The following is a 21,136-nucleotide window of genomic DNA, read 5'->3' as shown; positions in this document are numbered from 1 at the left end:
TCAACAAATACTGCCAGCGTTGGGTGGACTTGATGACGGTGATACGGAACGGATCAGACTGAAGGAGGCCCGGCAGCAAACACCGGGTGCTGAAGCTCAGTCTAGACGCTTGCCTGGGACAGGAGGGGAAGAAGACGAGGGACATGCGGCAGATCAAACGATATGACAAGGCGGAGAACATATAACAGGTAGCTGAGAAAAACCAGGGATTACCGGCGGGCGGGGAGGGGGTTTGGAGCCAGTGTCAAGCCACTCGAGGCAGGCCCCAAGGATGAACTGGTCCATGATCCGCCGACAATAACTGGCATAACCCGTCCACGAGAAACAAGATCTGAAATGGGGCCGCTCATCCATATCACGGTACGGTTAACGGGATGGATATCAGGAGACGCCAGGAAACAGCAGGAGCCTCGACGAGCCGGCACGAGCGTCGAAGGCGTCCGCTGGGAGGCCGGCCATGGCACACCAGGAGACGTCCATCGTCGACATGGTGCTGGGCAAGCTGTAGTTCGAGTGGATAGTCAGCGAGGCCAGCACTCGAAGCAGGAGATTAGCGGGACGTCAACGGGGTTGACGACTCGACGTGGGGTGCTCAATGGGGTGTGTGACTGCGGCAGAGGCGTCCAAGCTAACGACCGGCCTCCGCAGAGCCGACAGGGTTCAGCAACGCCGCCAAGGGGTTGGCGCGTGCCGTATCCGGACCTGAGGTTGACAAAAGTGGACGCTTTCATCCAAGATTGCCCAGATCAAGACGCATCGTGCGGCCGTGATTCGCTGTGATGTGCTGTTGCCCATGCCTCGAGCTCCGCTTCAACGACACCCCAAATCTTGACACAGCCAAATTCGTGGAAATCCAGTCCAACGTCGGACATTTTCCTCCCCCATGCTGGAAACCTTGTGGACTCGTGTAGTCTACGCTACCACTCTAGACGCAGTTCGTCCCCAAAAAAACCTGGTGTCTCTCCGGATGAGACAGAGTTGACGCAGGCTAAATTACTGACCTTTCGCTGGTTGCCGTACGGAATCAGCCCGGCAGTGAGCGGCGGGAGGCATGGTGAAGAACTAATTTGATGGCGGCTGTTGTTACCGAACGTGGCTCAACTTGCCATCTTCTGGCTAGGCTGATGAGGACTGGTTTGTTATCCCCGTCTCACATGTCGAGAGCACGAGATGCAATCGGCCGACTGACTGCCGGAAAACCGAAGGAACTTGGAGTTGCTCTCCCACAGATAGCCGGTACCTGATTTCCATTAATTAGCAGTTTGCGACGCCAAGACGCGGGATGTTACTTGGACGCGCCCAACCATCCAGAGGCCATCATACGGTCCACGTACCGTGCGGATGAAGAGATAGACGAGAAACAAACCACGATAAACAAAGACAAAAGAAGAAAGACTTGCGTCCTCCGCTGCACAATGCTCGTCGATGATCTCGGGTTTATTGGATGTGGATCTGCCAGCGCGACAGCCAGCAGCATGAGCGGGGAATGAGAAAAACGAGAAAAAGCTGGTATTTTCCCCTGCTGTGGCTTTAAGACCTGCCCTGATCTGGCAAATGGGACACACTATCAGTCAGTACATTGGCCCCTCTTCAAGCGGTCAACTTCTTTCTGTTCTTGGGTTGTTTTGTTCCCTCCACTTCATATACCACAAGTCCCTTCCCCAACCTCCTTCTGATGCAGAAAAATTGTCGTTCTCAATTGGCAGTGGTGATGTCACAATGCGATGTTAAAAGCTCCGGCCTCTCCACTCTTCCCGCAAGGCTAACTTTCAGCTAGCGCCATATTCCCGCCAAGCTGGAGCTAGAAAAGGACAAGTGGAGTGGCTTTGCAGGGGCAAATGTCACCCCACAAGTGCACGTCCCTCATCGAGGCTGCCATGGGCCGAACCTGAAGCTGACTACTGTTCAACCATCATGCCTTCCACATTTGGCACCAATGCATTTATGCACGCCTTTCTTGGGCTTGTGTTTGTTTGAAGACTCGATGAGGAAGGACAGTCCACCTCCGGACGCCTCAACTGCCCGTCTCGGCGCCTCTTCCAAGACGTTGACAATGACAACCGTCACAAACTGTAAGCAATATGAGACAGACAGTGGAAACATACAGATACGAACATGTTCACTTTTTGATCTGATAACTGCAGCCGAAAAGAGCTGGACTTACCCAACCCTGCCAGGATATCCTTGCCTTCTAAACCTGGACCATTTACCGGCTCGCAGACGGGCAAGAACCAAACTGTCAGCGTGAACCCGGCAACGAGTAAGACTACTAGACCATGAACAAAATACTATCTGCACCAGGCCCAACTATCCAGGAAGTTAGTTAGTCCTGGTAACTCGTTGACAACTGACAACCTCCTATGGTTCAACATCTGGGGCCCAAAATGGCATCAACGCTCAATATCCCTGGCAAGCAACATCTTCGGATTGTACAAGTACCTCTGCAAATTGGAACCCCCCCAAGAGAAAGAAAGAACGGAAAAGAAAAGAAAAGGGCCAAAAAGAGATGGTGTTCACATTTTTATGCTATCCCACCCATTCAACGCCTGTAGCAATGTTTTAATATCTACATCAAGTACAAACACTATACTCCAAGGTAGATCTTCACACCAGAATAGTAGAAATAACTCCACCGACCCGCTTTCGACCTCCGTGTCTCAAAAAGCTCTTTGCTATCCTTTACATCATCCAAAAGTTCAGTCCCCCCCATAGTGTAACACCCCCCAGATGTACCCAACACTCAATCAATGAACATCACCTTCTTCCTTAGCTTCACCGCTTACAACCCATACCACAGCCTACCATCTTCGCCCCAACCACAATATCGTCAAGACTTTACAAACACACACATTCCCTTGCAATAAAAGACGTCGGTGTGAAGTCATAGTAAATAAAGTTCATAAAGAGCCATTGCTATCGAGTAGCTAACGCTATAGCCAAAAGCCACCTCCCTGTTTTCATTATTCACATAACCCATTCCAAACCAACTCCCATCCGCTAGAAAGAAAAACACTCTCGCCTCATTCATACATTAACCTACATATCCCCACCCCACCCCAATCACATCCTCCGTCCAAGATACCCCCTCCCCCCACTGGCACCACTCCCGCTTCCACTCCTACCACCACTCATCCACTTCTCCACCCCTTTCCCTTTTACCACTGATCCATCCATCTCGCCATTCCCCCCACTAGCACCACTCCCACTTGCATTCCCGCTCCTCCTCGTCTCCCTCCCCATTCCTTTCCCTTTTACCTCTGATCCATCCATCTCCCCCTTCTTCTTCCCCCTCATGACTTCATCCCCCCCCTCCTCTTTAATCCCCATCAACCACCCCACACCCGCCAACACCTTTGCCAACCCCCTAATCACCTCCCTGACAGGCAACATCAAAACCCAAACCGCCCCCCCCAAACACCACCCCACCAAATCCCACTCCGTCCCCTTCCGCCCCCTCCCTGCAACAACAGCACTCAAGCTAATAGCATCATCCACCCTCTGCCTCAGATCCCTCAACCTCCCCTCCGTGTGCACCGCCAGGACCCTAGCCTTCTTCTCATACCTCCTAACCGCTCTATTCAACGCATCAATATCAGGCTGTATCTGATTCCTCACCTCCCTGACAAGACTGGCATGCACCCGCCTCGTGTCTGCCTCCACTGGTGACGGAGCATTGGTCAGTCCCCGTGTTTCGAGTTCATCCAACCTCGCAATCAACTCCCTCCATTGATTCATCGTGACTTTTTCCTGCCGGTAGGGGTTGGAGTTGCTGTGGACCAGTCTCTGGAGGTGGAGCGTCTGGGCCTGGATAAGCTTCATAAAGTGTGACACGGGCGATATCTCCGCCGCAATAAAAAAGATGACAAGGTTAAAGTTTGACACCAACCCCTCCGAGCCTCGCGACAAAAGGTTCCGGCCGTGGTGGAGCATCCAAGCCGCCAACCCGGGGGCGACAAAGCAAGCCAACAAAGCGGCACACTCCAGAAGACCGAGCAGCGTGAGGGCTTGGCTGGCGGTTTTGGCGCGGCGGTCCATCTTGCTGGTCTGGGGATCTGGCTGTGATGGCTGTTGTTCATCCGGCCCGGGGTTTTGTTGCCGAGGGCTGACAGCATCATCGCTCCCGCTGTCGTCCTGAAAAGCACTCTCCACAACCGACCCCTCCTCCTCCCGAACCTGCTGTGACGCATGATACCACTTCCACGGCACCGTTACCGACCAGTGCAAAAAGACGGCCGCCAGCCCCAACAAAATGAGGTCGGTGATAACCGAGCTGCCGTTTTTGAAGACTAGCCCGACCAGTGCCGGGAGGAGGGCAAATACTAAGGGAAGTGTCGCTCCCCATGATACCTCGCTTCGGTGTATAAACGGCCCTGGATCGAGAATCTCATCGTGAAGGCCACGCCCGGCTTCGTTCAAGCTGTACACTGAGAAAGTGGAGCTTCGACGTCGGCCGCGGTCGTCCTCGAAAGCGCTGGGGGCGGTACCACCGGACATTGGTGACCGGTGCCCGGAGTGGACAGACTCCGACTCCTCGTGCATGGTTTCCAGGGCTGTTGATATGCCCTGGGAACTTGGACCAGGGCATGAGTCCAACGAGGTCGTGAGTCTGAGGCGATGATTCATGACTGGGATATGGAAGAAATGTTTCCCTTGATGTGATGGCAGGGATGTCCAGTGTCTTGGTTCAGCTGGAGGGCGTGACGTAGTGATGGGTGGTATTATACTGGCAAGACGCATGTAACAGAACGGAACAAACAACAAGATAATAAATCTTTTTCAAAAAGCGGTTGGAAAAGTCATAATGGTGACAGGAATAAACAGAACAAGAACCAACAGTTGAGCTTCGAGAGAATTGGAGAGAGGTGGGTGACGGCATTGACCTGCCCGTTCTTTCCCCACCCGAATAAGCTTTGCGGGGTCCCGCGTTAGGTGCCGGCCTCCCGGCGCCTTCCCCACATCTTCAGCGGGGGATCTGTTACGTTCCCACTAATGATTTTCTGTGGTGATACCCTAGTTGCAGTTTTGGATATGTACCTTCCTTCCAGGTTGTCTGCTTGCACTTGGTAGGCGCGCATTGTATTCTAAAGCATCATGGACGTGGGAATGGGCACATTAAAGAGGCGGGCAGGTTTTGGAAAGAAATACCCTTGCAAAGTTGGAGAATTGTTGCTCGGTGAGCAAGTATGGGAATGGAGCGGCCAGTGGAACGGGTCGTGGGGGATATAGTTTAGGATTTTGCAGAGATATAACACGGGCGGTAATGCCTCGGAGGGTGGTTTGGTCAAGTGGTATTATGGTACGCTCTGTTTACTCACGAAACCAGATCACTCCGAAAAGAGATACGTAGGTGTTCTGACTGTCATCAACCGACGGGTTCGATTCCACTTTCAGGCGCTGAACTCTTTTTCTGTTTTCACTCCAAGACCCTTTTTAGGCTCTCTTTTTATAAGCATTGTCGACCGGCTTATAGCCAGGCCATACATGGTTCACGTTTCTTCTGTTTGGCTCTCCAGGCAAATTTGAAGTTGACGTTTTCTCTCGACTCGACTCGACCAACTCCGCGATAGAGTCTCAGATGTAACAATCAACCCGGACTTGAAGTGCTAGAACCGAAATGAAAAAGAATGATGCAGAAGAACTCTTCCTCTACGTAAAAAGACAACGGACAAGAATGTCGATTACACGACTGATCCACCTACGTGGAACACACGCAAATCAGGCAGTGTCTACTTAGCAAGTGAATGAGGCTCAATGAATTCAAAAGTCTCCGGCCTTGAAGCTATAGCTACGAAACTCATCAGTTAACCCCCCGAAGATGACCACCCTGTGAAGTTGTGTTGAAGATCGTGCTGCCAAGATAGATACAGCCGCCAGCTGCCGCCGGGTGGCACATGTAAAAAGCCGCAGCACTCCCAACACGTCGTCGCAAATCAGAGGTCAGCGTCATGCTGTGTCGGCCATCACAGCGATTTCCAATTTATCCCGTAGTCCAATCGTTTTCATTTCTAGAGAGTATTCCATCAAGTCCGCATCCCACGCCGCCAACCACTGTCAATCGTTTATCCCCTGGGCCACGACTCCGACAAGAGTGGCAGTCGGCAATCCACAGGCGCAATACAAGATTTTACTAGCAGGGAGGATACTAACTGCTAGTAATTTTGATGAGCTGATTGTGATTGCACCAGCCGAAGATTGCGCCTGCCCACCGTCTCCAGACACTTATACATTCTGTACCTAGAGGAGGCCGTCCCCGAGACGGCCACCCCTAGAACATCTTTCCGACGGCTTCCCACGCGCCCCCCCACGAGCAAGATACCGCCCTAGATGCGTCAACCGCCGCCCGACCGACCCAGCACACAAACACGAGTCTGTCGTCTCCGCCGACCAAGCAGCCCCCTTCCCCCTTCGATTCTCCCGCGCCCGCCGCTCCGCCATTCGAACCAGTAGCGCCCGGCCGGCCGTTGCGCAGAAAAAGCAGTTTGTTACGGCGGGGCCGACCCAGCGCCCAGGAATCATCCTTCCCTGATCAGTCTCCATTCCGGACCCGCGGTACCCCTTTCCACCGACCACTCCAACGAACCTCGCCTGCCCGTCTGTGGAACCCCACCAACTCGACCCCGAGAACACCAACCTCTTCCGACGGCACTGCTCGCAGACGCCGTGCTCCGTCTTCACCTCCTCCTCCGCCCGTCCCGCTGACAGTTACCCCTGCCACTGCCGAGGAGCCCAGCAGGGCCGCCGCTGGTGAGCACCCACTTTTACAGAGTCCCGAACAGCGACCGCGTCAATCCATCTCGAACCGGATCAGTCTTCATCTCGAACGCAACGCCGGCGCCGAGCAGCGCATCAGCCTTCCGCCATCGGTTCGCGCCACACCTTCACCCTCGCCGGTCGAGGCTTGCCATCCAGGGCCATCCTTTTTGCGGCAACAGCCCCCATCCCAGCACCTCTTCTCCGTGTCCGAATTCCGAAAAACCAGAAGCCGCGGCCAGAGCATCTCGTCACGTCTTCGAGTACCATTCGGTCTCAGTTTTGATCAATCGACAGCGAAACACCAGAGGGGAGACAGCAAAGGAAAAGGGAAAGGCAAAGAAGTCATGGCGCCACCACCATTACCGTCCCAGCCGGACAACAATGTCGGCGCAGGAGATCGTTACTCCCGCGACCTGGAACGTGGGCCGGACGTGGCCAACCCGCGTCTGTCCATGGCCTCCCGCATGTCAGGCATCGGCTCCGAAATGTCATCTGACTCCTCCATCATGGGCGACCCAGATGAGCAACCTGACAATGGCGAGGAATGGGGCCCCCAACATCCCTGCTACCCACATCTGAACCCTCACGTGCCGATAGACTCGCCAGAATACACCACCACACGTATAATCCGCATCCGTAGGGACTGGCTGTTGGAAGGTGACCTCGCCCCGACCTTCTCCAACCTCTACCCGGACATCTTGGACCCAGCAGGAGTAAGCGAGCAGGAATTTAGGAGAGTAATAGAAAAACTCAACAGCGAGCTCGTGCCGGCCTTTAGCGCGTACAACTGGAGGAACATTTTGGACGGTGTACTCGGTTTGGCGACGGGGTGGTTGTGGGATGACTTTGGACTTACGGGGGTGAAGAGCAGGCTGAAGGGGTTGGAGAAGTGGATTGAAGAGTGGAATAAGGAGATGGAGAAGACGGTGAGGGCGGATCACCCTGGGGATGAGGGGGGGAATGTGATCCCGCCCAAGATTGTGCCGTTGAGGAGGACGGGGTACATGAGTGTGAGTTCTTGTTTCTTCTTGGGAGTTGGATGGGGTGGCAGATGGCTAACTTTGCGGGATAGCTTGATATTCAAATCCCCGATCCAGAAATCGCCCCGGCGTCGCCTACCATGTCTGGGGCCTCGGGCGGTGAGGGTGATGGGCAACCGCAAGTACCAGACTTGACGGTTCCTCCCCCTGCTTTGACTGCTTAGGGTTTTTTTCCGTTGGGTTTTTTTTTTTCTTTTGCACAAACCACTGTTATCGGTCTTGACATATCTTGTACGCGTATGACTGATGAGTTTTTTTTGTTTTTTTTGTTGTTGTTTTTTTTTTTCATCTTTGCACATAAGTTTTATCACTGTTACATACCCCTTTTTGTTTTTTGGTGTTTAGTTATTTGTTGTTTGTTAGTTGGGTGGAGGGGGGTTGTAAGATGATGGGGAAGTTGTTGATGAGATTCTGCTCTAATATACCATGGGACCATGAACCTAGGCGTTTGTTCTTTTTTCTGTTTGATCACTGACAGAGGGAGGCGGTGGTGATGTTGAGGTGATAGGATAGAGAGGCAGAGGCTGCTAGGATATTTGAGTGGATGTATAGAGGAGGGGAGTTAATGCTATGATTCATAACCCCTATTGCCCTTCTCATCATTGATGTGTTACTGGTATTTTTGCCTTGCTCCCCTGCAGTGGACAGAATAATTGGTGCTGTACAAGTAGTAAGCCAATGTGCATCATATTCTGAACCATGCCTGGATAGAAAGTGAATAGGCCTCTTGACTATTTTGAAGGCCTCTTGACTATTTTTTGAAGCCATATTGACTATCTTTTAAGGCCTCTTGACAATCTTTCAACACCATTTTGTTTTTAAAAACTACAAGTTGACAAAGATTGCACATTTTACTGACTTGCAGTGCCAATTCTTCTGTTTGTTCACAGCCTGACAGTGAGGATGGCTTATGCAACCCGCATGTACCCGCCCAGAGCCACATACGCATCCTTGCCTTTCATTCATCCACAAACCCACAATGCCATCCTCAACTTTTTGAGGACGAAAAAAAAACCCACAATAGTAGCGCCCATCAATCCACAATGATAAGCAGAGTTTTAATCTACAGCAAACATCAGGAGATGACTAACAAGCTGCATGGCGCAGCGGAAGCGCGCCGGGCTCATAACCCGGAGGTCACTCGATCGAAACGAGTTGCAGCTAATCTCTCATCTTTTTTTTTCTCTTTTCCTGCTTCAGGCAATCCAAGTTATTAGCATCAACGAGGCTGCAATCACGCAGTTCACGATAATCAATTAAGATACAGCACTCATGGGCAACGCTGAACAGCGCTCGATATTATTGTTCTCCTAATCTCACCAAATTTCCTTGAACATCTTGGCTGTCAAACCACTCGGCGGCATCGGGAGACCATAGACGTAACCCTACTGGGCTGACATCTACCTACACCCAGTATTCTCCGAGCAGCCTGCAGCAGTCCCACAAACGCTCATGCAGCAGGCTACCATGCCTAGCCAGCATGGCCGACTAGTCCGATACGTTGCACTTTCATTGTGTGCCCATTCTCTTCTCCTACCTAGACCACCGGGAACGAACACAAGCAACAAAGAGCGCCCCTCCCGTCTCGGGGTAATTAGATAGGCATATTCCAGGTAGCACCGTAAACCTTATATGGAAACTGTCTGCAAATCCGGTTCTGGGAAATAAGTCAAGTAGGTTGGGTAGGTGTCAACACCTTCTAGAAACCTCTCGATCCTGTCTGTCACTTGCAAGCACCTCTCGGCTCGTTTGCTCCGGCTCCTGCTTGCTAGGTTATAACATCACTCCCATCTGATGTCAAGCGGCAGGTGTGTGTGTATGTGTGTGTGTGTGTGCACATTTTCTTGTCAATAAGGGCATTTTAGACTTTCTTGCTTCCCAACCCCGCGCTGCGCACGCACTATTTGACTGACTTGACAAACTGTCGCTTTGTTGCTATCGACTTTGGGAAAGCTAAACACCATCACCCCGCTTCACGACTTAAACACCACCACCACCAGCTTTGAAGCCTCGATTCGGTGGCTGTGATAACTTCGATCACCTTGTCAACAAAACCTTTTCTCTCTCTCTCTCTCTCACCCGATAACCAACCCCCCCCCCTCCAGCCCAGTGAAAATGTCCCTCCTCCACGGCGGCTGCCAATGCGGTCGGAATATCTACATTGTGCAATTCCCCAAACAAGAAACACCGTCTTCTTCGACGGGTAGTCAAGCTGCTCGTCTGCTGTTTAATCAACGTACGCACCCCCCCTCCCCTCCCCCAACATCTCCCCCCTTTACATCCCAAGCTAACCACCCCCTCTCAGGCCACCCCTTCACCCCCCTCCTCCGCGTCCCCCTCTCGTCATACCGCTCCCTCACCCTCCCCGTCCTCCCAGACGAGTCCCACTCGTTGATTCACCGGTCTTATACACCCCCCAACGCACCGAATACTCTGCATACGTTTTGCGGGTACTGCGGGACGCCGCTGTCGTATCACACTTCGAGTCCTGAGGGGGAGGGGGAGTATATACAAGTTACTGTCAACTCCCTCTGGGAGAGCGATTTGAGCAAGATTGATAACCTGACTGGTACGTCGCCTGGTGATAGTGATGCTGAGGAGGAGGGAAAGGGACAAACGGGGGATGATGGGTTGGAGGTGAAGAGGGGGAGTGATTGGTTTGAGGGGTTGGTGGAGGGGAGTAGATTGGGGAGGTTGAGGAGACGGGAGATGAGGAGGGTTGTGAGGGAAGAGAGGGGAGCCCGGGGGGTTAGAAGGGTTGAGTATGAGATTAGCGAGTGGGTTGATGGGGAGGAGCTGGAGGGGGAGACTGAGGGGGAAGGGGGGAGGAAGAGGAAGTTTGAGTTGGCGGAGGGGGGTGGTGGGAGGGAGATGGGCCGTTGAGGGGGGGGCATGATGGTGAGGTTGATGGTGACCGGTAAAAAAAAAAGGGGGCGTGGTTGTGCTAAGGGAACTCAGTTGATATTGCTTGGGTTGGTTTTTCTTCGGTATGGTGAATCGGGGTCTTATTGATCATGTCTTCTAGAGAGGACAACAGTACAGGTGGGACTTTGTTTGCAGAGAGAGGGAGGGGGCATATCTGGAGTTTATTACACAGTAATTATCACGTTGTTATTACGAGTTGTTGAAAGAGAGAACTAACTTACTTTACTTAACTTCACCGTTTGTAAGAATAATGTCAGGTGGTTGTCTGGTTTTGGACCGACATCAAGACACAAATGGCAACACCAAGACACCAGACAGGAACAATCAAAACAAAACAAGATGTTGGGTCACCGCCAGAGAATATAATCATCGGAACGAGTTACCGTCTCTCTCTCACACACACTCTCTCTCAACCCGAAGATATCCCGAAGCAAGTGCTCGGCTGAGTAGACCGTAAGATAAATTCATGCAGGTCCGGCTTGCCGGGAGATGCAAGGAATGAGAGAGGGATCAAAAGGGACGGTGTTCCGGACGAACAAGCAAAGTTGAAGCTTGTTCCGGGTGGGTTGATGATCACTGAGGGATGTGAATCGTCAGTTCGGCCGAGGATTAGCCACAGCCGGCATTTTGCCATACGCGACACCGCTTTTTGTATCTAGGAGTTTGGTTGTTTTCGCGTAGATACTCTGGGCGGCAGGTTGAAGAGGCTCATCTCGGCAGCGCGGGCGGTGTCCTGCCGTTGATTGAATTGCCACCCCTGCCTGTTGAGAGGGGGGAGGGACTCGTGATCGATAAACTTGAAGAGTTTCCCCGAGGTTTACCCAGCCGGAAGGGCGCGCTTGATCCTTTGCGGCCCGGGATTCCGAAAAGCGGGCTGTGGGTTGGGAGAGAGCTGATCAGTTGGTGGAGGGGGAAAAGTGTTGGTGGGGTTTTGCGCGGGTTTTAAAGGATAATATCATTTTGTGGTTCACATGAGATGTGTTGTTGTTGAAGAGGGGTTTCGAACGGGGCAGTCTTTTTCATGAGAACAGTGCTGGGCTGGGATCTTTTTGCGGCTCTACGAGAAAGCCTTGCTGTAAGGTACGGGAAACAAAAACTGGGGTTTGCTGCTGCTGCCGGGGGTAGGACCGTTTCGACCGTCTTTCTGGAATCACTGGGCGAATGCCAAAAGTCCGGATCTTTCTTTGCTTTCCTCCGACGCTTGAGGCTGGGCGGGGGGTTGTGATTGGGTTACGGATATGTGTGTGATCGTGGGAAAGGGTCCCCCTCCCTCTCCGCTTCCACGGGATCTGCAGGTCACTTTCGTGAGAAAACACAATCACAATGTTACCCCCATGCCCCATATCTCCTCCATCTTGTTGTTGCTTGAGCTAACACGCAAGAAAACTGATATTACCCCGCGGTGGAGAAGCAGACAAACTGGGGTCCTTGACCCGGTCTTACAGCGGTATGCGTGCCATGATGCAAGTGCGCAACGCGGCTAGGTACAAACCCGCCCATCTCAGCCTATGCCTAGCCTTTTTCTCGGTGTCGACGGTCCGAAACACGGGAGAATGGGGGGGACAATGGGAGGAGTAACGGCCATGAAACCCATGGCAGCATATCAGAGGTTTGTGTATATATAACACATATCCCTCCCCCAAATCTGTGTTGGCTGCTTGAGAGATTCTGTCTTCAACCTACACCTCCCCCAGAAACAAAAGAGTTAGCTGCCCATCATGTCTCTTCCCAGTGATTTCCTGTGGGGTTTCGCTACCGCTGCGTGAGTTTGTCCCTCATCCACCTCTTATCTGCCTTACCTACCTCATCCGCATGGCTAACGTTGTTCTCCCTCACACACAGGTACCAGATCGAGGGTTCCGCTGATGTCGATGGCCGTGGCCCCTCCATTTGGGACACCTTCTGTGCCATCCCCGGCAAGATCGCTGATGGCAGCTCCGGTGCCGTCGCTTGTGACTCGTACAAGCGCACCAAGGAGGACATTGACCTCCTGAAGTCGTTGGGCGCCAAGGCCTACCGCTTCTCCATCTCCTGGTCCCGCGTCATCCCCCTCGGTGGCCGCAACGACCCCGTCAACCAGAAAGGTCTTGACCACTATGTCAAGTTCGTCGATGACCTCCTCGAGGCCGGCATCACCCCCTTCATCACCCTCTTCCACTGGGATCTCCCCGACGCCCTAGACAAGCGCTACGGCGGCTTCCTCAACAAGGAGGAGTTCACCGCCGACTTTGAGAACTACGCCCGCGTCCTCTTCAAGGCCATCCCCAAGTGCAAGCACTGGATCACCTTCAACGAGCCCTGGTGCACCTCCATCCTCGGCTACAACTCTGGCTACTTCGCCCCCGGCCACACCTCTGACCGCACCCGCTCCGCCGTCGGCGACAGCGCCCGCGAGTGCTGGATCGTCGGCCACAACATCCTCATCGCCCACGGCAAGGCCGTCAAGGTCTACCGCGAGGAGTTCAAGCCCGTCAACGGCGGCGAGATCGGCATCACGCTGAACGGCGACGCCGTCCTCCCCTGGGACCCCGAGGACCCCGCCGACGTCGAGGCCTGCGACCGCAAGATCGAGTTCGCCATTTCGTGGTTTGCCGACCCCATCTACTTTGGCAAGTACCCCGACTCGATGCTCAAGCAGCTCGGCGACCGCCTCCCCACTTTCACTCCTGAGGAGGTTGCGCTCGTCAAGGGCTCCAACGACTTTTATGGCATGAACCACTACACGGCCAACTACATCAAGCACAAGACCGGCACCCCTCCCGACGACGACTTCCTCGGCAACCTCGAGACGCTCTTCTACTCCAAGAGCGGCGAGTGCATCGGCCCCGAGACGCAGTCCTTCTGGCTCCGCCCCCACGCCCAGGGTTTCCGGGACTTGCTCAACTGGCTGAGCAAGAGGTACGGCTACCCCAAGATCTACGTCACCGAGAACGGCACCTCGCTCAAGGGCGAGAACGACATGAGCCTGGAGCAGATTGTCGAGGACGACTTTAGAGTCAAGTACTTTGACGACTATGTCCATGCCATGGCCAAGGCCTTCTCCGAGGATGGCGTCAACGTCCGGGGTTACCTGGCCTGGTCGCTGATGGACAACTTTGAGTGGGCTGAGGGGTACGAGACGAGGTTTGGTGTGACGTATGTCGACTATGAGAATGATCAGAAGAGATACCCCAAGAAGAGCGCCAAGGCGATGAAGCCGCTGTTTGAGAGCTTGATTAAGAAGGAGTAAGAAGGGGTTCGTGGAACATGGGATGGATGGGTGGAATAGCGAGCATTGATAGTTTTTCCTTTTTTTTCTTTCTTTTTTTTGTATGTATGTATGACATGGAATGAAAATGTCCTCCCCAAAGGGAAGAGGATGATGAGATGAAGATTGATGGGTAGTTGATTACCTGGTCCTTGATGTGTGAATGTGAATGTGAAGATGAAACGACATAATGCTTGTTATTCCGATATGGCTGCGAGGCTGACCCTGCCGCGAATAGCATCTCCCCGAAAGAGCGATTCGATGTCGTTGCCACTTTCCAGGCTTTGGTTGATGATGCTGGCCCAGGTTAGCTTGCTGAGGAAAAACAACGTGGGCTGCTCTGTAGAAGCCAAGATTGGGGAAACTGTGGGGTAATTCCAGGTACGGTTTTCTGAGAAGGGACTAGACTTAGACCGGAACGTGGGGTGAAACTCTTGTTTTCCTCTGACAAGTTTGCCTTCTCTGGATATCTTTTCCGTCTCATCTCTTGCTGTCTCTCTCTCTTTGGAATACGAACACTTGATGATACACAGAAAGAGTTGAACATGTGAGAATGAGGAGCGGCAATCACCGGCACCTCCGCCCTCTCGGTCGGTCAAGTGGATTACCCCAATCCGGCCTAGCCCTGGGCATTGCGCGGATGCGGGGAAGTTGGCCCGCTTGGCGATCCTGTTGCTTGCACACGGCGGCGGCACGCTGTGGTCCCGGGGCCGCGCTGTTCAAGCTTTGTGGACTCTGTGTGGGCTTCTCGATGCCGAGGAAAGGAACCCCCCCTTTGAACACGGTTAAGTTGGAGATGTGATGTAGGTATGGGGTGCCCCGGACGGCTGGATGTTTTACCTGTTTTTGAGACAGTCATATAGATATATATATATATATATATGTAACTATACCTTTCCTCTCCTTTCCTCTCCTCTCCTCTCCTCTCCTCTCCCCATCCTCTCTTTTCTGTTGCTGCTACTAGGTATTAGGTGTTCGCTCGCTCGTCGCTGGTTCCCTGTTCCCCCTTTCTCCTTGTCCCCTCGCTGTTGACGTGGTCGTTGGCGTGTTGCTATCGTCTGTTTTTTCACTGGTTTGGTTTTTTTGGTCTCTCGGTCCAACGGCTTTTCCCCCATCTTTGGTTACTACTAGTTCACCGGTGTTTGTCGTTACTTGGTTCCCATCCGCCGTCATCGTCAACCCTCATCGTCATTCACAATGTCAGGTCCCTCCAACCGCCTCAGAAACGTCCTCGGCCACATCTTCCACTCGGCTACCCCTGAATCAGTACCCCACCACTTCTCCCACCTCTCGCCAACTTACTTCCTCGAACGCGCCGCTGCCATTGAGCCCGATGCCGAGGCCGTCTACCATGTCACAGCCAACAACAAGATCCTCCGGCGGTCCTACATGGAGCTCGCTGACCGTGCCCGTGGGCTGGCGTACTACTTCCGCAAGCATGGCTACAAGCGCATTGGTCTGCTAGCACCCAACACGCCGGCGTTTTTGGAGAGCATCTTTGGGATTGTTGCTGCTGGGGGTGTGATTGTGCCAGTAAACTACAGGCTGAAGCCAGATGATATCACCTACATCTTTGACTTTGCCGAGGTGGACTGCATCATTGTCGACAAGGAGTATGAGAATCTGTTGAAGGCCTTTACAGAATCTCACCCCAATGTCAAAATCATCGTTGATCTTGTAAGCCCCCCACGCTCTCTCATCTCCCATAAAAGCTAATAACTAACACTATCAGGACACCGACGCAACAGAAGGCGTCCTCTCCGGCCCCTTTGACGAAGCAGTCCTCGAAGGCCTCATCCTCGACCGCACCACCGGCTCAAAAGGCTGGTCAGACCTCATCTCAGCCCGTGTCCCCGACGAAGATTCCACCATCGCCCTCCCTTTCACCTCTGGCACAACCTCCCGCCCAAAGGGGGTAATCTACACCCACCGCGGGGCCTACCTGGCAACCATGGCCAACATTGTCGAGTCGGGCCTCAACCTCCCAGACGGCAGGTGCAAGTATCTCTGGACCCTCCCCATGTTCCACGCCGTAGGCTGGACCTTTCCCTGGGCCATCACCGCCGTGAGGGGAACCCACGTCTGTCTGAGGAAGATAGACTACCCGCTTATCTGGTCTCTTCTCAAAAACGAGGGGGTCACCCACTTCAACGCAGCACCAACAGTCAACACCCTTTTGTGCGCCGACCCCAACGCCGAAGTCCTCCCCAACCCAGTCCGTGTCACTGTTGCTGCGTCCCCCCCAACAGCGAGGTTATTCGAGCAAATGACCGCGTTCAACCTCTACCCTGTCCACGTCTATGGTCTTACCGAAACATACGGTCCAATCACCAGGGGTTACCTCCTACCAGAATGGGACCTCCTGCCCCCCCACGAGAAGTTTGCAAAAATGGCAAGGCAAGGTCATGGATTTCTCACCTCGCTTGGTGTGCGTGTCGTCAAGACGGCCGAGGATGGGAGTAGCCTAGGCGGGGAGCCGGTAGACGTTGCCAAGAACGGAAAGGAAGTAGGCGAGATTGTTTTTGAGGGGAATATCTGCTGCAAGGGGTACTACAAAGACCCGGAGGCGACGAGGAAGCTCTTTGAGGGGGGTGTTCTCCGCTCTGGGGACCTGGCAGTCTGGTGTGAGGATGGGAGTATTTTGATTCAAGATAGGCAGAAGGATATCATTATCTCTGGTTGGTCCCCAAAAAAAAAAAAAAAAAAAAAAAAAACACACCCTGACAATTTTTGTTTGTTTTATATAGGTGGTGAAAACATCTCCTCTGTCGCCCTTGAATCAATGCTAGTCGAGCATCCCTCCGTCCTCGAAGCCGGCGTCGTCGCAGTGCCTGACTCTCACTGGGGGGAGAGGCCAAAGGCTTACCTCACAGTCAAGCAAGGGCAAACAATTGATGAAAAGGAGTTTATCGACTGGGCGAAACACCAGAGCAGTATCAGTAAATTCATGGTGCCGAGGGAGGTGGAGGTGGTGAGGGAGTTGCCAAAGACGAGCACGGGGAAGATAAGGAAGAACGTCCTTCGGGACTGGGCCAAGAAGGGGACGCCCGGGGATGTTAAACTTTGAGTGAGTGAGGGGGGTGGTGTTTGTAAAGGGGTTTATTCAGGGAACTATATAATTAGCGAGCAAAGGCGGTTTATAGGTTATGCATTTTATTTATCATCAGCAATGATTGTTATGCACAAAGTAGAAGAAGTCCCCAGAACCAACAGCTTATTAATGCTACGTGGAATATTACATGCTTGGAAACTACGGAAGGAGCGCTTTTAGTAACTTGGTACGAGTGATGACACAAAACGGGCAAAATAATGAGCACCAAAGTAAGTAGGTTACCTCTATTATAGTGTAAACTATACCTTGAGGATAATTATTAGCTCTTTAAACATAGCTAAAAGGCCTATTGGTTTTCCTTGGAGGCATGGCTCACAACATGCTATAGGTTAACTGACTTTTGCTGTGCCAATTGTTGTGTGCGGAGGGTGCTGATATAGCTACAAAACCAAAACACAGATCCTGAACACTGACCTTGAACGAGCCTTGATTTTTCTATGTTCTGGTAGTTTCTCGGAGGCTTGACTTGATCACTTCAACCTCACTCATCCGCCCCACAGTCATTCACAATAGTACTGAGCTCTCAGATCCATTCTTCAACCCAAACCAAACCCGTTACGTTATCGGCGCTCGAAAAGCCTTGCTAGTCAACTAAACGAAGTAGCCTCGGGATGATCATGAAACTATAAAATGACCTACAGCAGTTAGTATCTATGTACACGTATGTATGAAGAAAGCAGGGGTGCTTGTATGTTGATACTGGGTAAAGTAAAGTGAAGAAAGCTTACCATATCCCGCAACTGCATGTGGTTGTCCACCTTGCGATTGATTCTCAGTTCAAACTTGTTCATCTTTGCGTTCACGTCTTGCCGCAATGCTTCATGCTTCTCGCTCAAAATTTTTGGAGGCATTGGTGATCTCCCGAGAAAGTTGATTGTACGGGACACCCATGTGCTGCTCGAGACCATCGATTCAAGCCTCAATTCTGCCGATTGCAGTATTAATAGTCGAGATCCTGCTATTGTTGTTGCCCAATATTGTGTGCCTGAGATTTTTTATCTGTCAAATTGTGTGAGTTTGTTGAGACTTTGCGTGGGCCATCGAGGTTGTCCATTCGGCTATTGATGTTGGCGAAGCCCGTCTCGATAGGTCTTGAGTTGGTTAATGCGCTGATCCATGTTGGTGAAGAACTGCTCCATGTGGGTGAGACTCTGCTCCATGTGGGTGAGGCGCTCCTCCATGTTGGTGAGGCGCGTATCCAGGTTGGTGGAGCGCAGATCCATGTAGGCCTTTATTTCCTGGGTAAACTAGGACAAATTGAAACCGTCCATTTTGGGATTGGTCTGTGTATCTTGAGAGATGGTGTGTGGTGTGGTTTGACGGTGATGCTTGGATAGCTGAACCAAAGATAAGATGGTGCGTTGCAGACTGTTCTGAACCAGTGAAGGTGATGAGGTGTAGCCTGTTCTGAACCAGAGAGTAGATTTTGGGATGCAACTGGGAGACACAGGTGGTGGCAGGTATTTAAACTTTGTGATAGGTGTCGATTTCTAAGCAAGTAGGCTTAACTTTCGAGCAAGTGGGCTTGACTTTCGAGCAAGAGAGGCAAGATGGCTTAAACTTACGCAGGATTAAAGAGAACTTTGGACAAGAGCGTGACTTGATGCCCCAAACTTTATTAGTTGTTTCCACTGAGGCGCGAAAGTTTCCCAACATGGACGGCATACATAGGTACTTACATGGACGGCATACTCGTGGTAGGGGAAATTGGGGCTGCAAACTAAGTCAACACTCGATAATATTTCACGGTTTTGCGGTTTCCCTGTTAGCCACTTGTTCACTAGGCCTAATTTGGGGAGCATAAGAATAAGACAGCCAAACGTATGTTTCTTTATACGTGCCGTCCAGCCGCACACTCGGGAGCGTTGTAGGTGGTGCTCCGAGATAAAAGTGAACAAAAGAGTCGACCCCTCGATACACCCCCACCTTTCTAGGGGCTCTTCTGACCCAAGCTTTTCCCTGCAAGCCAAAAGCCACCTGCTGTCCTGGAAGCCACACCGCCCGGCAGTTCAGCTACTGCCCCAGAGCCGCCAAGAAAGGGGCACGGACCACCAATTTAGCTTGTCGCGTCACGGCTCCCATTCCCTTTCAGAGGCGCGCCGAGTGGAAGTTCTTTCGACGCCGCCTTCAATTTTGTCTCCGACAACCTCCAGTCACCCACAACGCCATCCAAACCATCTCCGAGACTTGGATAGGAAACCATCACCATGGCCGCCATGTACGTTGTTTACTTCTGAACTCCATTCCCATGCGCCTGATCGCTTGACCTTCCCAGACTGACCGCTGCGCAGTGAGAGTTTCGACAACATTTACCTGGACCTGTCCAAGGAGCACGGAAAGTGCAGATTTGCGGAGACCGGTCTCGGCTGGAAGCCAGTAGGCGGCGGCGACACCTTCACACTCGATCAGGGCAACATTGGCGGTGCGCAATGGAGCAGAGCTGCCAAGGGCTACGAGATCAAGATTCTGCAGAGGAATTCGGGCATCATTCAACTAGACGGTTTTCAGCAAGAGGTGGGTGCCTAATTTTCGACATTGACACAAGCCGAGACAGCTGCTGACAGCCCCCCGTCCCAACAGGACTACGAGCGCTTGAGCAAAATCTTCAAGAACTGGTATAGCACGAACCTAGAAAACAAGGAGCATTCGCTGCGCGGCTGGAACTGGGGCAAGGCCGAGTTTGGAAAGGCGGAGCTCACATTCAACGTCCAGAACCGTCCCGCCTTCGAAATCCCCTACTCTGAAATCTCCAACACCAACCTTGCCGGCAGAAACGAAATCGCTGTCGAGTTTGCTGTTGGCGAGGGTGGGAAACCCGGTCAGAATGGTGCCACCCCTGGAAAGGGAAAGAAGGCGTCCGCCGGAAAGGACCAGATGGTCGAGATGAGGTTCTACATTCCAGGAACAACCACCCGGAAAGAGGCCGAGGGCGGTGATGCTGGCAGCGATGCAGACGAGGAAGAGAAGAACGCCGTCACTCTCTTCTACGACACCCTCATTGAGAAGGCCGAGATTGGCGAGTCGGCCGGCGACACGATTGCCACCTTCCTCGATGTCTTGCACCTCACGCCAAGAGGTCGTTTCGATATCGATATGTACGATACATCCTTTCGTCTTCGCGGCAAGACATACGACTACAAGATCCAGTACGAAGCCATCAAGAAGTTCATGGTTCTTCCCAAGCCCGACGAGGTACACTATCTCCTCTGCATCGGGCTGGATCCACCCTTGCGCCAGGGTCAGACCAGGTATCCATTCCTTGTGATGCAGTTCAAGACGGACGAGGAAGTGACGCTGGATCTGAACCTCCCTGAAGAAGACCTCAACGAGAAGTACAAGGGTAAACTCGAGTCTCACTACGAGCAGCCCCTGCACAGCGTGGTGGCCCAGATTTTTAGAGGACTCGCGGGCAAGAAGATTCTCTCACCTGCCAAAAACTTCCAGACACACCGGGCCCAGTCCGGCATCAAGTGTTCGATCAAGGCCAGCGAGGGCTTCTTGTACTGCCTGGAAAAGGCGTTCATGTTCGTGCCCAAGCCAGCCACCTACATCGCATACGATCAAACGCAGTCTATCACCTTCTCTCGCGTTGGGGGAGCTGTCTCCGCCTTGTCGACGTTTGATATAACAGTCCACATGAAGGGCGGCGGCAACTCGCAGTTTAGCAACATCAACCGTGAAGATCTTAAGGGACTCGAGGACTTCTTCCAGTACAAGGGTCTTCGCGTTAAGAACGAAATCGATGAGGATGCCAACATGCTTGCTGCGGCCATGAGAGCGGAGGACATGGCCAGCTCAGACGAGGAAGTGGTCCAGAACAAGGCCGATCGCGGCTCGGCCGACGAAGATGAGGAGAGCGTGGATGAGGACTTCCAGGCTGACTCGGACAGCGACGTCGCCGAGGAATACGACAGCAATCACGAAAGTGATGGTTCAGGCAGCGGAGAGAGTGATGTTGATAATGAGGTGGATGATGACGAAGACGAGGAGATGGAAGATGCTGAAGAGGAGGAGGAAGAGCGGCCAAAGAAGAAGAAGAAGACTGGTTGAGTCAGCGGG

General features: G+C 52.6%; 7 protein-coding genes and 1 non-coding gene across 8 annotated transcripts; 5 read left to right on the top strand and 3 right to left on the bottom strand.

Annotated features, from left to right (window-relative positions):
- Positions 1-1,150: 1,150 nt before the first annotated feature.
- QC764_0105820 (uncharacterized protein) lies at positions 1,151-1,477 on the bottom strand (the record flags this gene model as incomplete). Its single annotated transcript, XM_062941112.1, has 2 exons — positions 1,151-1,240; positions 1,367-1,477. 2 exons carry the CDS (start codon positions 1,475-1,477, stop codon positions 1,151-1,153), a joined length of 201 nt encoding a protein of 66 aa, XP_062796707.1.
- A 1,583-nt stretch (positions 1,478-3,060) lies between these two features.
- QC764_710540 (uncharacterized protein) lies at positions 3,061-4,737 on the bottom strand (the record flags this gene model as incomplete). Its single annotated transcript, XM_062950674.1, has 1 exon — positions 3,061-4,737. One exon carries the CDS (start codon positions 4,735-4,737, stop codon positions 3,061-3,063), a length of 1,677 nt encoding a protein of 558 aa, XP_062796706.1.
- A 1,218-nt stretch (positions 4,738-5,955) lies between these two features.
- Positions 5,956-8,379, top strand: QC764_710530 (uncharacterized protein). Its single transcript, XM_062950673.1, has 3 exons — positions 5,956-6,366; positions 6,531-7,763; positions 7,826-8,379. Exons 1-3 carry the CDS (start codon positions 6,325-6,327, stop codon positions 7,955-7,957), a joined length of 1,407 nt encoding a protein of 468 aa, XP_062796705.1. The 5' UTR covers positions 5,956-6,324; the 3' UTR covers positions 7,958-8,379.
- A 506-nt stretch (positions 8,380-8,885) lies between these two features.
- QC764_0105790 lies at positions 8,886-8,957 on the bottom strand. The gene has a single exon. It is a non-coding gene; the product is annotated as a tRNA-Met (tRNA).
- A 683-nt stretch (positions 8,958-9,640) lies between these two features.
- QC764_710525 (uncharacterized protein) lies at positions 9,641-11,198 on the top strand. The gene is made up of 2 exons (XM_062950672.1): positions 9,641-10,029; positions 10,099-11,198. Exons 1-2 carry the CDS (start codon positions 9,909-9,911, stop codon positions 10,674-10,676), a joined length of 699 nt encoding a protein of 232 aa, XP_062796704.1. The 5' UTR covers positions 9,641-9,908; the 3' UTR covers positions 10,677-11,198.
- A 165-nt stretch (positions 11,199-11,363) lies between these two features.
- Positions 11,364-13,947, top strand: QC764_710520 (uncharacterized protein; the record flags this gene model as incomplete). The annotated part of the gene is made up of 2 exons (XM_062950671.1): positions 11,364-12,480; positions 12,561-13,947. The coding sequence occupies exons 1-2, from the start codon at positions 12,437-12,439 to the stop codon at positions 13,945-13,947; spliced, it is 1,431 nt and encodes a 476-aa protein (XP_062796703.1). The 5' UTR covers positions 11,364-12,436.
- Positions 13,948-15,162: 1,215 nt separating this feature from the next.
- QC764_710510 (uncharacterized protein) lies at positions 15,163-17,204 on the top strand (the record flags this gene model as incomplete). Its single annotated transcript, XM_062950670.1, has 3 exons — positions 15,163-15,642; positions 15,698-16,643; positions 16,713-17,204. The coding sequence occupies 3 exons, from the start codon at positions 15,163-15,165 to the stop codon at positions 17,030-17,032; spliced, it is 1,746 nt and encodes a 581-aa protein (XP_062796702.1). The 3' UTR covers positions 17,033-17,204.
- A 1,715-nt stretch (positions 17,205-18,919) lies between these two features.
- Positions 18,920-21,127, top strand: POB3 (FACT complex subunit; the record flags this gene model as incomplete). Its single annotated transcript, XM_062950669.1, is given in 4 exon segments — positions 18,920-18,985; positions 18,998-19,295; positions 19,369-19,591; positions 19,658-21,127. 3 exon segments carry the CDS (start codon positions 19,285-19,287, stop codon positions 21,125-21,127), a joined length of 1,704 nt encoding a protein of 567 aa, XP_062796701.1. The 5' UTR covers positions 18,920-18,985; positions 18,998-19,284.
- Between the last annotated feature and the right edge of the window lie 9 nt (positions 21,128-21,136).

Source organism: Podospora pseudoanserina (assembly GCF_035222485.1).
Source record: "Podospora pseudoanserina strain CBS 124.78 chromosome 7 map unlocalized CBS124.78p_7, whole genome shotgun sequence".
Lineage (NCBI taxonomy): Eukaryota > Fungi > Ascomycota > Sordariomycetes > Sordariales > Podosporaceae > Podospora > Podospora pseudoanserina.
Note: the sequence above shows the minus strand (reverse complement) of the source record. Positions and strands in the feature narration are given on the sequence as shown.

Excerpts from the sequence above, each read along its gene's own strand:
- QC764_710530 (XM_062950673.1), top strand. The coding sequence starts at position 6,325 with ATGCGTCAACCGCCGCCCGACCGACCCAGCACACAAACACGA. Across the intron at positions 6,367-6,530 it reads GACCCAGCACACAAACACGA|TCTCCATTCCGGACCCGCGG; the intron begins GTCTGTCGTCTC and ends TTCCCTGATCAG. Across the intron at positions 7,764-7,825 it reads GGAGGACGGGGTACATGAGT|CTTGATATTCAAATCCCCGA; the intron begins GTGAGTTCTTGT and ends TTTGCGGGATAG.
- QC764_710525 (XM_062950672.1), top strand. The coding sequence starts at position 9,909 with ATGTCCCTCCTCCACGGCGGCTGCCAATGCGGTCGGAATATCTACATT. Across the intron at positions 10,030-10,098 it reads TCGTCTGCTGTTTAATCAAC|GCCACCCCTTCACCCCCCTC; the intron begins GTACGCACCCCC and ends ACCCCCTCTCAG.